This window comes from Euprymna scolopes, chromosome 17 (assembly GCF_053919585.1).
Source record: "Euprymna scolopes isolate OS-2025 chromosome 17, ASM5391958v1, whole genome shotgun sequence".
Taxonomy (NCBI): domain Eukaryota; kingdom Metazoa; phylum Mollusca; class Cephalopoda; order Sepiida; family Sepiolidae; genus Euprymna; species Euprymna scolopes.
The window spans coordinates 14396180-14410584 of NC_136498.1; the positions used below are offsets into that span (position 1 = coordinate 14396180).

A 14405-nucleotide genomic window follows, 5' to 3' on the forward strand; every position below is an offset into this window, starting at 1 on the left:
GGAGAGAGAGAGAGAGAAAGAGGGAGAGAGAGAGAGAAAGAGGGAGAGAGAGAGAGAGAAAGAGGGAGAGAGAGAGAGAGAAAGAGGGAGAGAGAGAGAGAGAGAAAGAGGGAGAGAGAGAGAGAGAAAGAGGAGAGAGAGAGAGAGAAAGAGGGAGAGAGAGAGAGAGAAAGAGGGAGAGAGAGAGAGAGAAAGAGGGAGAGGAGAGAGAGAAAGAGAGAGAGAGAGAGAAAGAGGGAGAGAGAGAGAGAGAAAGAGGGAGAGAGAGAGAGAAAGAGGGAGAGAGAGAGAAAGAGGGAGAGAGAGAAAGAGGGAGAGAGAGAGAAAGAGGGGAGAGAGAGAGAAAGAGGGGGAGAGAGAGAAAGAGGGGGAGAGAGAGAAAGAGGAGAGAGAGAAAGAAAGAGAGAGAGAAAGAAAGAGAGAGAGAAAGAAAGAGAGAGAGAGAGAAAGAGAGAGAGAAAGAGAGAGAGAGAGAGAGAAAGAAAGAGAGAGAGAGAGAGAGAGAGAAAGAGAGAGGGGGTAGAATTTTAAAAAATATTTAATACTTCATGCAAGTAACTTATAAAATTTTAAAAAATTTGTATTTGAAGATTAAATAAATAAAAAAATAAAAGCAAATTTTACTTACACATGTATCATATGTCGACATTTTGGAATCTGCGATGGCTGACGTGAAGTATGCAAATTGAGGAGACAAACAGGACATTGTTTGTGCGAAATCTTTTCCAGACACTAAAGAGAGAATGAGATACAGTACACAAAAAGAAATGCTATTTATAACAAAGTTATTACAATATTACAGTCAATTATTTCTCAAAATAAGATTTGATGCTTGTTAAGATAAAGTCAGCAGATCAATCTTTTAAATCCTCTCCATTATTGGGAGGGACCAAAAAGTCTATTGCTACAGCATAAAACTGCATCGGCCATTAAATTAGTGAAAAGGGAGATAAGTATGTTCCCTGTATTTACAATCTTCAAGGTGTTCACACCGTGGGAAAATGCCATTTACCCACCAATTTTCCATAAAAATTACTTTTAACCATAAATAATTTTCCACCTCAATGAATTTTAGTAATCTTTGGACATGTGAATTAAGCACGCACTGCTGTTTTACTCAAATCCACATATTTAAAAATCAATCTGTCAGCTATCTTAACAAACATCTAAGATTTCTATAGAAAAAAAATGCTAGTGTCCATAAAAGCAATCAGATGAAGTTGAATGTAATAGATTTGTAGTGAAGAAATAAAATATAATAGTGAAATGTCTAGATATTATAAGAAAGTACTGTTGCCACATCTCATTCCTGTCTTGTACAAAACCAACTTTGTAATCTTTTCCAAACAGCCTCTTTCTCACAAAAGAGATTGCTACTCTTTCTCTATTGTTATGTTCATGGTAGATGTGCAACTAAGCTCTGACCCTCCTCCCAAAAAAGTGTAAAGAATTTTTTTTCTTCCTGTGTACCTAAAAACCTAAACAGAATCTCCATAAGCAAATTTTATTTCCAAGAACTGCCCATTTGTGGCACAATATCATGGGACTGCTTCCCAGTTGATTACAGTTGTTTTCAAATTCAATCTTAAATTATTATTGAACCATTCTTTTAATAAAATTCTTAGTTTCAACCATTATTACCAATCCTCACTATGTTGTTTTATCATCCACATGACAATCCCATTAATACTTATCCTTGAGTGGCATTGCAACCTTGATAAATCGTTAGTACATAAAAAAACAAAAACAAAAAAAAAACTTACAAAACGATCAGGCAAAATTAGCTATATTTGTTTAACATCTGTATTTTCAGAGATATCTATAGTTAGTCATAAAGATTGGAGTCCCTTTAAAATATTACACCTATCGTCCAATACTGACGTCTCAGTTTTCAGTAAACTGTGAAAAATCTAATGGAAAGATACAAGTTTCAATTCAATAAAATTTTTTTGTTAAATAGTTCTTATAACTATAAAGTATAGGAGACATTGTTATACAGTTTATCAAGTTCCACTCAAAAACAAATATCAGTTTTCCTCTGTTCCTGTATAGTTCTAAGGGGCAGATAACTCACCAGTACTTCCTTTCGACAATAAGTCAATCAAAATCTTTTTACCAAGTGGTTCTTATAACCTGTGTATTATGGCTTCTTTCAGTCTTGACAGACTATGGATATCCACTGTAAGGATGCCTGTGCATGAAATTTTTGTGGCAACAGTTGCGCAATATCCAACCACGCCTCTCCTGAGTCAACATTGTTGAATACCAGTGGCAAGTGGAGGTTCAGGACGACTGGAAACAATGCCGAGATAAGCGGAAAGCACATACAGCACCTAGAATTACCAAATGGTCACCCATCTGGTATTAGCCAGGCTCAACGTTGCTTCGGTGATCCGACGAGAACCAGTGTGTCAGCATGATTATTATGTGTACCTAATACTAAACAGAATTTTAATGAGCAAAGCTTTTTCCAAGAATTACTCATCTATGAAACACAATATCATGTGACTGCTTCCTAGCTGACCACAGTCATTTTCAAATCAAATCTTAAATTCTACTCGAGCCATCCTCTTAATAAAATTCTGCTCAGTTTCAATCACTGCTACCAGTCCTGACAGTGTTATCCAATGAAAAACCCATTAAACTTTATCCTTAAATGCCCTTTAAGCCTTGATAACTGAAGTATACATCCAAATAGATCAGGCAAGATTAACCATATTTTAGCAATATCAGCATTTCAGGTGATTAACAAAATAACCCCTTCTCAGACAGTAAGTAAAGCATGGGAGGGTGGACCTACTAGTGTTGACGAGATCTATACTTCAGCCTGACAGCAACAAAACCATGGTCAGACTGGTTTTCAAGTACATATCACCAACTGGTAAAACTCATTGAAGCTTTACTCAAAATGAACGTTCTATTTCATAGCAAGCAATATGCTTAAAATAATAAAACAAGCAAATAAGTTAATTTATGTTTTTAATATAACGAATGATAATGAATTTAACCAACAATAATGATGATTGCATGTTTGATAAAGAACATTGATAGCAATCTTCTGTTTAATGAGAAAATGGCGTTCTGCATCTAATCTGGTGTGGTGCACTGACAGCAGTGTTTGTTGTCAAAGCTGGAGTTGTCTAGGCAGATGATAAGGAGGCCGAGCTTTGCCCAGTTACCAGGGTCCCCCTCTCAACGTTGCAGACAAAGTCCGATGGAAAGGCAAACCAATACGGTTGAAGTCAGCACAGCTGCAGGAATTACTGGAAAGTCCTTCACTATCTGCCTAGTGGGACTCCAAACCGGATTTTCTGTCGGGGTTTTCTCCCTTAGATAAAGAGCAGCCAATAAAAAAAAAATAAATGGTAAAATATTAAGTTGTTGTCCAGAATTTAACCTAATTTAAAAACAAAAATCTTTCATGCACATTTCACATGGAAAAAAAAAAAAAAAAAAAAAAAAAAGAGCTCCCAAACGGCACTTATTTTAAGCCCTAAATGTCCCAGACGGATGCGAACCAGAATTTTGCCAGGGTCACCCATACTGAATTTATATTAAGAACAAGAGCCTCAACATTTTGGCTAAGTGTTAGGAAAATCTAATGGATGGATCAAACGCTATGGGGCAAAAGTGTCATTTCTTACCTCTTTTGAGCCCCTGGGGATGCAATGGGAACTTTTGAAAAAAACAAATTTTACTGTGTACATCTATTTCATTAAATAGAATTTGTGGCACAATTACAGGAAAAACTAATCGACGGGTATCTGGCAATCGTCCGGAATAACGGACAACATAGGTCCCTCTCCGATAAATTGGGGGAGCAATTTATAAGTATTACAGGGCTGATTTTGATCTATTTCTATCTCGGTAGTTTGAACTGAGTTGTCTTATTCATTAAATATGGTGGAGAGAAACACCATCCTTACTGCCTCATAAAATTTTATTAAAAAAAAATAAACAAATAAAATGAAACTACTGGATCAATTTACATAACTTTTGGAATACAACATTTTCATTCCATGACAGGTATGTACATCAAAGACTTTCTGTATTTTTGTTTTGTTAATTAGGTTGAATTCTAGACAAGAACCAAATATTAATATACAAGGTTATTAAAATAAACTAAATATTTGTAACTATAAAAAAGTTAAATATATTTTGAGATTATTTTACTGTTGAGTAAACAGTGCAACAGAAAATATATCTCTTACTAAATATTTGAACTATTACCTGTGGTAATAGGACTTTTAACAGGTTATTTTCTCAAACAATGATATTAGCAATTCAAAGCTAATTGTCACTTGGATTACATATAAAAAAACGTTATCAATTGAAAAGTTTTTTATAGAACACATTCCAATATTGTATCTTCCTGAACAGTTTTATTTTTATCTAGTTTTTCGGTTAGGAAGCTATTCTGGTCATATGTACAGGGGAAAACTTCATTCTACTTTATATACAAGTAGGTATCACAAACCACCCCAATTTAGAACATGGAAACAGTAGGCAGTAAACAATAGATAACTCTTTTAAAGGAGTCTGTACAAAGAGTATTGTGCAATTTCCAATCACACTTCTAAACCGGCATGATTAGAGTTTAGTGGTAAGACACCTCCTATATATATATATATATATATATATAGCATCTGATGTTTCCAAATCAGAACTCATACAAATTTTCAATGTCTATTTTCAAGGCCTTCAGACAAAATTCAAGTTTTCAAAACAAAATTTGATATATAAACAATGATAAAAAAAACCCTTTTTAACAATAGGATAAGTCATTTTCATTTATCTATTTCATGAAGTAGTTATTTAAGTAGTTAATAGTTATTTACACAAAGTTCACTTAACACACAACAAAACTGGTTTAACTATTTACAGTTTTCGTTCATTTTGTTTTTAGTGCCAGCCATGTGTGATTTCAAGGCACTTTCACCCATTTTGCTCAAAACAAACGCTTTTTTTTTTACATAAAAATATGCCCATCAACAACCATATTTACATTCCCCGACCAACTTACATTTGGCCTATCAAGTGCAATTAAATGTTAATTTTCCCCAGTGTAGATTAATCTACGCTGTGTTAGTTTTACTTTTAAATTTCTGGTATTGTGGATATAAGAGTTATGCCCCTTTATCATGAAGCTACCCAATGTTTTATAGAAAAAGTTAGTTTTGTGATAAAGGGACGTAACTTATATCCACAATAATACAATGCAATTTCAGAAATGTATTCGATTTTATTTTCAATATTTAAAAAAATATTTCAATGGTATTTTGTTAATACTTAAAAAATAATTTAATAGTATTTATTTCAGTTTTATATTTCAACAAATGTTTAATGGACAAAAAGAATACTTTTCAAGACATTTTTCAAGGTAATAAAATTTTGATTTAGACAAAATTTAATCTCATCTCTTTATAAATCTACAATTTTTTTTTCTTGTGTTGCTAAAAGTTTTGTATTCTTGTCTAGAATTCCCTCTATATAAAAAAAAAACAAAAAAAATAAAGAAAAATCTGTGATGTACACACCTGTGATAAAACAAAAATATATTCCAAAAATTGATCAAGTACTTTTTCTTTTATTTATTTTTTTGGGGAGGCACGTGGTGCAGTGGATAGAGGCATCGAATCTCTACGGATCTAGGTGAGCATTGTCTGAAGATAGCGGTTTCAAACCAACCCAAAGCAGGCCAAAGGATTAGTTGGCCAAAACAACTATGGAAGACAGTAATTACTGAAAATACAGTTAAGAGACTAAGCATTCCCATCCTGTTTATATGAATTTTGGAATACGATATTTTCGTTTCATCATGGGTATGTACATACAGATTTTTCTCTATTTTTTGTTTAATATGAGGAGGAATTTTGAAGAACCACAGTTTTATTTTTCCAGATTACTTCAAATTACTATTTTTGATGATAGGTGATTTATTTATTTTTCTATAAAAGAAATTTAGGTTTATAAAACAATGCAAAGATGCAACGGATAGACTCAAACCGAAGCAACTTGATGGACCAGCAATGCAGTTTCACTTTTATTCAATACATATGTGTGTATATGTATAATTTATACAATGTTTTACAGGTAATGTGTTCTTACTCATGTTAAGCAGTCAGATGGCATATTTGTAAAGCTATGTATATTTCGGAATAGCTTCCCTTCGTCAGGTGTAGGTTTGACTTTCAAATGTGCATGGTTGGTCTTATTGTAGACTGAGCAAATTTGCAGAAATTGGAAATTATATTTTTTGTTTATTTTTTGTAACATTCACAACATGTGAGCTGACAGGTTAAACGAACGAGGAAAACAGAACGAGTGGCTAACAATCTTACCTCGTGGGAATCTTTCATGGTGGTTGAAAGGCACACGTCACATTTTTCACAATGAAAGAAGTTTTCCCGGCCACCAATTCTGCAGACAGAGAGAGGGGGAGGGGGGAAAGTAAAAAAAGAAATTATAAAATATGATGGCAATATATACAGGGAAAAATTTATTTTCAAATTTTACTATTATAAAAACAGCAAATAAACATTTCTATTTTCATAGAAAATAAAACAGTAAACTACCTCTTGGTTAAAAGGCAAGTATCTCTCCTCAGCCTGAGAGAGAAATCCTTGACTAGAGGTAATTTTTATTTTCTGTCTTAATCCAGAGTGCCCCTTTTTGGGGAGCTGGATTTCCCCACATTAAAGACAGTGTCTAACTTTGTCCTCGCAGGGAGAAAAGTAAATAGAAACAGTTGGCTTAAAAAGGCAGAAAAAAACTTTCAAATAATAATTGAAGATTTTTGTTCCTTAATGAAAATTGTTTCAGACAAGGCATGAAATCACTTAATGTAAAAAAAAAAAAAAAAAGAAAAAAAAAAGAAAAAGAAAAAAAAGTTAAATGGATAGATGCCAACCCAGAAAACAAATTTTCCCTCCTTTATCAAATACATTACTCATGGAACACGAGAACTAAAGGACAAAATAAGGAAAACGAGAAGTAAACCTTTCACTTTCGATTCTTGAATCCACTTGAAATCATCAGAATAGGTATTTAGAAATACAAAGCAAAGCTATGTGTGTATGTTTGTCGCAGCATCCCAAATAGTTGATCTAAGAGCCAAACTTAACAGATTTGCCATTAGCACATTCAGTCAGATATCCATATTGTTATAAAGTTTTTAAAAACTCGTTCAAAATTATAAATACATAAAACATTAGAAACAAATGTCCCAACATTTTAATGTTTCCTTTCCAGTGTAACATTTTTTATTATGAGCTGGTTAAACAACATATGTATAATTAATACATATTTATGTTAAATCATCGTACTCTAATATTTCTAATATGAAAAACTATTCCATACATACATAGAACTTGGAGATAAAATTAGAAATGAATCATGTGAAATAGTAATTTATTAAAGACTGTTCATAAAATTATGCAAATGACACATCTGGATAAGAATGTTTTTGGGGAGACTGTTTGGTATACAAGATATTTGAAAATATTTTACTGTATAATTGAATTACATGTGCCCAAGGCATTTTGGTAGAGATATAATTCAGATGAATGAGGGGGGGGGCCCCTTGCAATTTATTCATTTACATTTTATATATAATAATTTATATACATATTAATATAAATTATGACATCATAAAAGATGAATGGTAGCCTTTAGCAACTTTAAGAAAGAAAAAAAAAAAAAAAAAAAAAAAAAAAAGCATTTTCACGTTGGTGCAGTGACAAAATAGCAATCTATAGGAACAGAAATAATTTTTATTTTTAAATGTTGAAACATTGTGGAAGGAAAACCTATATTATTTCTTTACATGCTCTGCAGCATGTTAGGACTTTATTTAAAACGGAGAAATTTAATTCACTAAAATGCAATTTAAATTATGTCAATATTATTTCTAACAAAGGTCAAGCCAAAATAAACATTGATGAATAATGTAGCGAACGATGTTTACACTTCGGTGTCCAAATGAAAATGCTTAAACTCGCTTCTGCACACATCTTTTAGGCATACACGTACTAGAATTAATAAAAATAAACATTCTAAGCCAATCAAATGCATTTCTCAAAGTTTATAAATCGCCTCTTCAATCCACCCTGAATGCTATAAAAAAAGCCAAATTTTTCTTTAATAAATCAGTTGTCAAAAAAAAAAAAAAACCAAAAAAAACGGTTGCCTCTGCTCTCCTCTGGTGGCCGTTATAGCCGATGCTTATCCAACTCATGCATAGTCATAAGCATACACATGCAGACATTAAGACAGACACACAACTCATCATTGCTTGCTTATTTAAGACCAATGTGTATGAACTTATTGAAATATGCCTAACCTTTTTCATTGAACTTTCTAATATGAAAACAAATGAACATCGACTTTTATCAATAACTTTTAATGAAATATAATTTGTATAATTGTGGAGAAATTTTTATTACAATTTCCAGACGTTAATTCACGGCCCTTACATTATTGACAGTCTTCTTCAATATCTCAGCTAAGTAATTCTTGTTTTACAAGGCCTATCTATTGCTGCAAACTTCCATTTTAAACATGTATAAAATATCTATTGTGAATTTTTGCTTATCATACATGTTTTGCTTTCTCACATTTGCACATGTTTACCTAATTTTTTACAGAAAAATACTCCCTATTGCCAAAATTTGAACCCCCTAAATGGGACCCTCTAAAGCAATTTGTATTTTTGACAGGAAAAAAAAAAAGATAATTCTGACAAACTGAATTTTACAAGGATTTTTAAAACCACTAATTCGGGCTTGAATCTAGTGGAAAAAGTAGTCAAAACAAAAAGATTATCTTTGCGGGTTAATTAGAGATTACGAATGATATTAGATGAAAAAGAAATGCGAAAAGGTTTCACAACTCACCGACACAATCCACACGCATCACAATGAAACTGTTGCTTGTCAACATTATCATAGAGACGACATTTGCTGCAGAAATAGCTGGCAAATTCTATTTTGCATTTCGTACAATGACTGCCAACCTTAAAGAAAAAGAAAAAAAGAAAACATTTATCCATGATGTTCATAAATTTCTTTTGGTTAGAGGGTTGGCTGCATGAAAATCTGAACAAACATCTATCATCTACCTTTATGGGATGAAATAAAAATTATAGACAAAAAAAAATGGAGAGGGAGAGGACTAAAAAAAAAAAAAAAAAAAAAAGCAAAAAAAAGAAAAAAAAAAAGCAAAAAAAAAAAAAGCAATGCATATGCTGGGTGACCCATTAAGCAAACCTAACATAGAATTTAATATATATGTACTGGAGAGAAAAATCTGTAACAAGATTTTAAAAAAAAAAAAAAAAGTTTAAAACTCCCAAAATTTGCACTAGAATTGCCTGCAAGGACCTGTGGTATAATTGATAAAGGTACTTAGTAAAAATCCAGTTGCAAGTGACATTCTTTTGGCGGTTGAAAGTTCAATTCTTGCTGTGGTGATACTCAAAATACATATTTAGAACTTTTAAATGGAACGAGAGCATATTACCTATGGGAATTAAATAAGGAGTTCCGTTTGAAATTCCATAAGTTCAACAAGAACTGAAAAAGGTCAAAGTTTACATCATCCGAAGTATGAAAATAACAGTAGTCTGACAATATCAACACTAAGAAACAAGTTTAGAAACCAAGCATTTATTCACCAGATTCATTTTAGGAAGTGTGGACGGACACGATGTAGGACACAACAGATGCCTACTGGACACTATCCTAGAGTGTCTAAAGTCTCTTTATACAGGGGTTTGTCAGGACAACTTGGCATGAGGATACTTTTCCATACATGTAAACCCTGTCTTGATATTCAAAATCACATAGTATTTGCGATCCAAACAAGGTCTTCAGTGTGGATAATTCGCACTGGTTTTTACAAGAAATGGTGCACCTTCTCTAAGTAATGTTACCTCAAGTAACAGGACGAAGCTGGATACTCCACCAGATTAGATGAATTCTTGTCCTGGAATCCAGTAAGGCCAAGAGACTGCAGGAGGAAAATTAAGTTCCCAACTTCTTTACTCAATGTTTGAGATGTAAAAGAGAAATTTAATGGAAATGTGTATCGCATAGATATTGTTAGATACTAGGAAGAGACCCCTTGATTTTTTTAGACTGAAGTAAAATGAAACCCCAAACTTATGTGTGGATGGAAAAGTCTCCAAAATATACGATGACATAATTGGTGGAATCAAAAAGTTATATATACACACAAAAAAGTAGAAAAGATGGAGTAAATAGAGAAAATGTTTAGTGAATAAGGTTAAGTATCGGGAAGCAAAGAGGACAGTAGCAAGAAGAGGTACTACAAAGATGAGAAAATGAATCAAGTATTCAGGATAGCTAATGAAATGGTGAAGACATATATGGATATTGTTGAAGAGAAGTAAAATGACAATGGCGTGCATGCAGCAAATAAACAAGAGGGATTTTTGGAAATCTTATTACGAGATATTGTTGAATACAGAGTTTTTATTGGATTGAGAAAATCTAAGCAATATCTGGTTCAACCGTAAGAATGGTATAAAAAGCTGCGAGACAGATGACGAATAAGGCTTCAATCGTAGCAGAAATGATAATGGGTTAAAAAAAACAGGCACTGAAAGGATCACAAAAATATTAAAAGGCTCGTTCCAAAAACTAGGATCTTAGTACAATTTTGAACCATCTCAAGAGTAAAGGAGAAGATCTGGATAAAAAAAACTTTCATGAGTTTTTCACATTTTTGCCACCAACTAATTATCTATTCAATTTGATTATTAGAAAACAAGCCGAGCATGCGGGGTGCCCCTCCACAAGCGAAAAATTTACTTTCACCATGACTAATTTGTGCAAAATGTTTTAAAAATTCAAGGCGTGCTTATTGAGAAAAGTGTGAACAAATGAATGGATGACAGATTTGGAGGCAATTTTACCCCTATAATGACCTTTAGGGGAACAGCCAGAGTTATCCCGGAAATTCTGTTTTTGGCAAAAATTTACTTTCACTATGACTAATGTTTATGCAAAATTTAAAAAAAAAAAAAAAATTTGTTGGGGGGGGGGGGAAAGATGCTCGTGCAGTTTTTCAAATTGAATTTTTACAGCATTTTATTTATTAAATGAACAAGCATTATTTGAAAGAAATCAATTTAGTAAAAATAAAAAGTATAAGACATTTTCAGTAGAGACATTTAATGATTCAGGAAGGCACGGGGGGGGGGATCATTTAATGCAGAGAACCTTATTTTTAGAACTATCTTAAATAAATTTTTAAAGCAATTCTTTCTGAAGATACCCATGATTTTTATCTCCATATATAATATTTTGATTACAGAAATCCAAAGTATCATAGGTTTGTAACAGATGCCATATACAAATTCAATGCATCTACCCTGATAATCACTATCTTATGTAGCTTACGGCCACCATTTCTGACACATTCACTTGTGATAATAAAATACATTACATCTGATGAGCAACACCATAATTGCCACAGCTACAGAGGAAAAAGTTCTTACTTTTCTCTCAATATTTAGTGCTCCCATTACTACCAGTTGAGACAGGGTCAAATTCTATATTTTCCTATGATATTGTGCTTACACCGTCATTAATTGTTTTTACATGCATACACATAACATACTTTCCATTTTTCGATTCACAAATAATTCTCCCCTACTTGACTCCGCCCATTATGATTGGCTGAGCTCTGACCATTCTTATATTCGGGATTAACCGAACGCCAAACTACCATTCAAATATGGCGTCGCAATAATACCCATTCCCCCCCCCATTCCTGCACTCTCTTTCTTAGATTATGCCAACAAAACACACCAGACTTATAATACACACAAAAACATTAGTGCTTTCCGTTTTTACGTGATTTTTCTCTATTTAAAATTACTGCTACACGGCGAAATTTAGATAGATGACAAACATACGGACACAAAAACATGTCAGCCTCAGAAGTAGATTTGTTTATCACGTGCGCATCTTTATGTAGAAACTTAATTGTCTCCGCAAAATCTAATTGAGATTTTCATAATCAGCATACTCTGAAACCTATATTTAAAGAAATTAAAACAGTAGGAAAAGAAAAGTAAATAATAAAAATAGTAAAAGTTATCAATTTATTAGGGTAGGTCGTTTTTGCTATGAGGTCCATTCGCTTGGCATAGGCTAATGGATTTCGTTAAAAAAAAAAAAAAAGCGCGTGCATGGTCCCCCTCTGATGCTGCATGTGAAATGACACCACCAAAAATAGTGAAGAAATGATGAATGTGAGAAGTGTGAAGGGTCAACATTGCCTTCACATTTTCCCCCCGAGTTTCAGAAAAATCTAATGGATGGAGCAAAAGTTATGGAGTAAAAAGCGCAATCTTTTTTTGCAATTTTGGGGCATTTGTTACCCCATTTTGAGCTCCTAAGAACGCCGAATCCCAGCAAAAGTAATCAAACAGTGCAGTTTCACGCCTTAAGACATGTAAATTTGAATTCAGCACCATGGAAAACCACTAAATAGACATACATATCAAGTTTTTGAGTAATATGAAAAAAAAAAAAAAAAAATCTCCAAAAAGCAATGTTTTTTTAGCCCTTAAAAGTCTGCGAACCAGAATTTTGCCAGGATCAACCATACTGAATTTATATTAGGAACAATGGGCTCCACATTTTGGCCAAGTTTCAGCAAAATCTAATGGATGGATCAAACGCTATGGAGCAAAAAGTGTCATTTTTGGCCATTTTGGGTAATTTTTTACTTCTTTTGAGTCTCTGGGGATGCCAAATCCCAGTGTAAATAGATAATGGTGCAGTTTCAGGCCTTAATGTATATTTGAGTTGACCACCATGAAAAACCACTATATAGTCAAACATAAGTTTTTGTTGAGAAATATGAAAAAAAAAAGAGCCACAAAAAGGGACATTTTTAGTACTGAAAGTCCCGGGGGACGTGAACCAGAATTTTACCAGGGTCACCCAGACTGGATTTATTTTGAAAACAATGGGCTCTACATTTTGACCAAGTTTCAGAAAAATCTAATGGGTGGATCAAAAGTTATGGGGCAAAACGTGTCAGTTTTGGCCATTTTGGGGCATTTTTAACCTCTTGAGCCTCTGGGGGACACAACGGGTATTTTCGCAGAAAATGTTTTTACTGTGCACATCTATTTAATGAAATTTAATTTGTTTATTATTTAATTTGTGGCAAAGTTTCAGGAAAAACTAATGGACGGTTATCTGGCAATCGTCCAGACTAATGGACGCCACTGAAAACAGGTCACTCTCCGATAAGTCGAGGAACCAAAAAATAGTGAAAGTTATGAATTGTTTAGGGTAGGTGGTTTTCATGGTCGTTTTGGTTAATGACTTCCATATCCTTTGTATAATCTGACGACTTTTGTTGTTTGCCGGGTGTTGCTAAATGAGACTTACAGAGAAATGGGATGTAAACTACAGAAGAGATTATATATATGTGAGAGAGAGAGATAAAGAGTTGGGAAGAATATATATAGACAGGATTTTTTTTTTTTATAAAAACCTTTGTCACACTAATTCCTTCTTATAAAAAAAAAACAAATTTTTTTTTTTTCCTGGGGGGAAGGGGGCTTTAAACAAATGGAGCCACAGCAATGTGTGGGCAGGTACAGCTAGGGACATATTTTAACAGTCATGTTCCATGCAAAGGATGGAAAAAGAGAGAAAAAAAAAAAAAGCATGGTTTCAATCGCAGAAATACCATAGACATCAATTGACCACGCTCCGCTACCACACCTGTGTAATAAGATCTTCTAAAGCATTCATTTTTCTAGTTTGTCAATTCTACCATGTTAGGTTTGATATTAATTATTCTTTAGTTTTTTTCCACAAATCGAAAGTGATTGAATAAGAACCTATATAAAAGAATGTTTAGCCCAAGATGATCGCCTGTGGAATAGGGAAATAAACATACAAAGCGCTGTAGTGAAACTGGTCATGAAAAAAAGAAAAAAACAAATTTTTTTAGAGTTAAAAATCAATTTAGTATTACACATGAAATCAGTATTACACATGAAATCCGAAGAGAAACTTTAAATGAGTAAATCTACTAGCAGAATCAATATATTTCCAAGATAGAAGCATTCTATGCCACCATCTTGGAAATACTAGCAGATTTATTTTTTTAAAAAGTGTTTTTCTACAAATTTTATGCATAATACTAAATAGATTTTAACTCCAAATGGTTCATCATGCAAAAAGATAATTTTTTTTTCATTGTATTGTCCTGGACGTTGAAGTACGGTTTTACCGTAAAACTTTAGTGGTTTTTACCATCTCTTTTAGACTCTTCAACCACCTCACATTCACCATCATACCAGCTGTGTTCTTCATCTATTGGGTTTGGCCATAATGGTGTGCTATTTTCAA

The 14405-nt window shown here is 33.2% G+C and overlaps 1 protein-coding gene across 2 annotated transcripts in view; it reads right to left on the reverse strand.

The window, feature by feature from the left end:
• Positions 1-14405, reverse strand: part of LOC145296675 (RING finger and CHY zinc finger domain-containing protein 1-like) — a 64359-nt gene that overhangs the window by 12199 nt on the left and 37755 nt on the right. For both annotated transcript variants that reach the window (XM_080142622.1, XM_080142620.1), the window contains exons 3-5: positions 8895-9013; positions 6342-6420; positions 629-732 (exon numbers count right to left, since the gene is read on the reverse strand). In XM_080142622.1, the coding sequence (XP_079998748.1) occupies positions 629-732; positions 6342-6420; positions 8895-9013 (302 nt within the window). The remainder of the gene's footprint in view (positions 1-628; positions 733-6341; positions 6421-8894; positions 9014-14405) is intronic.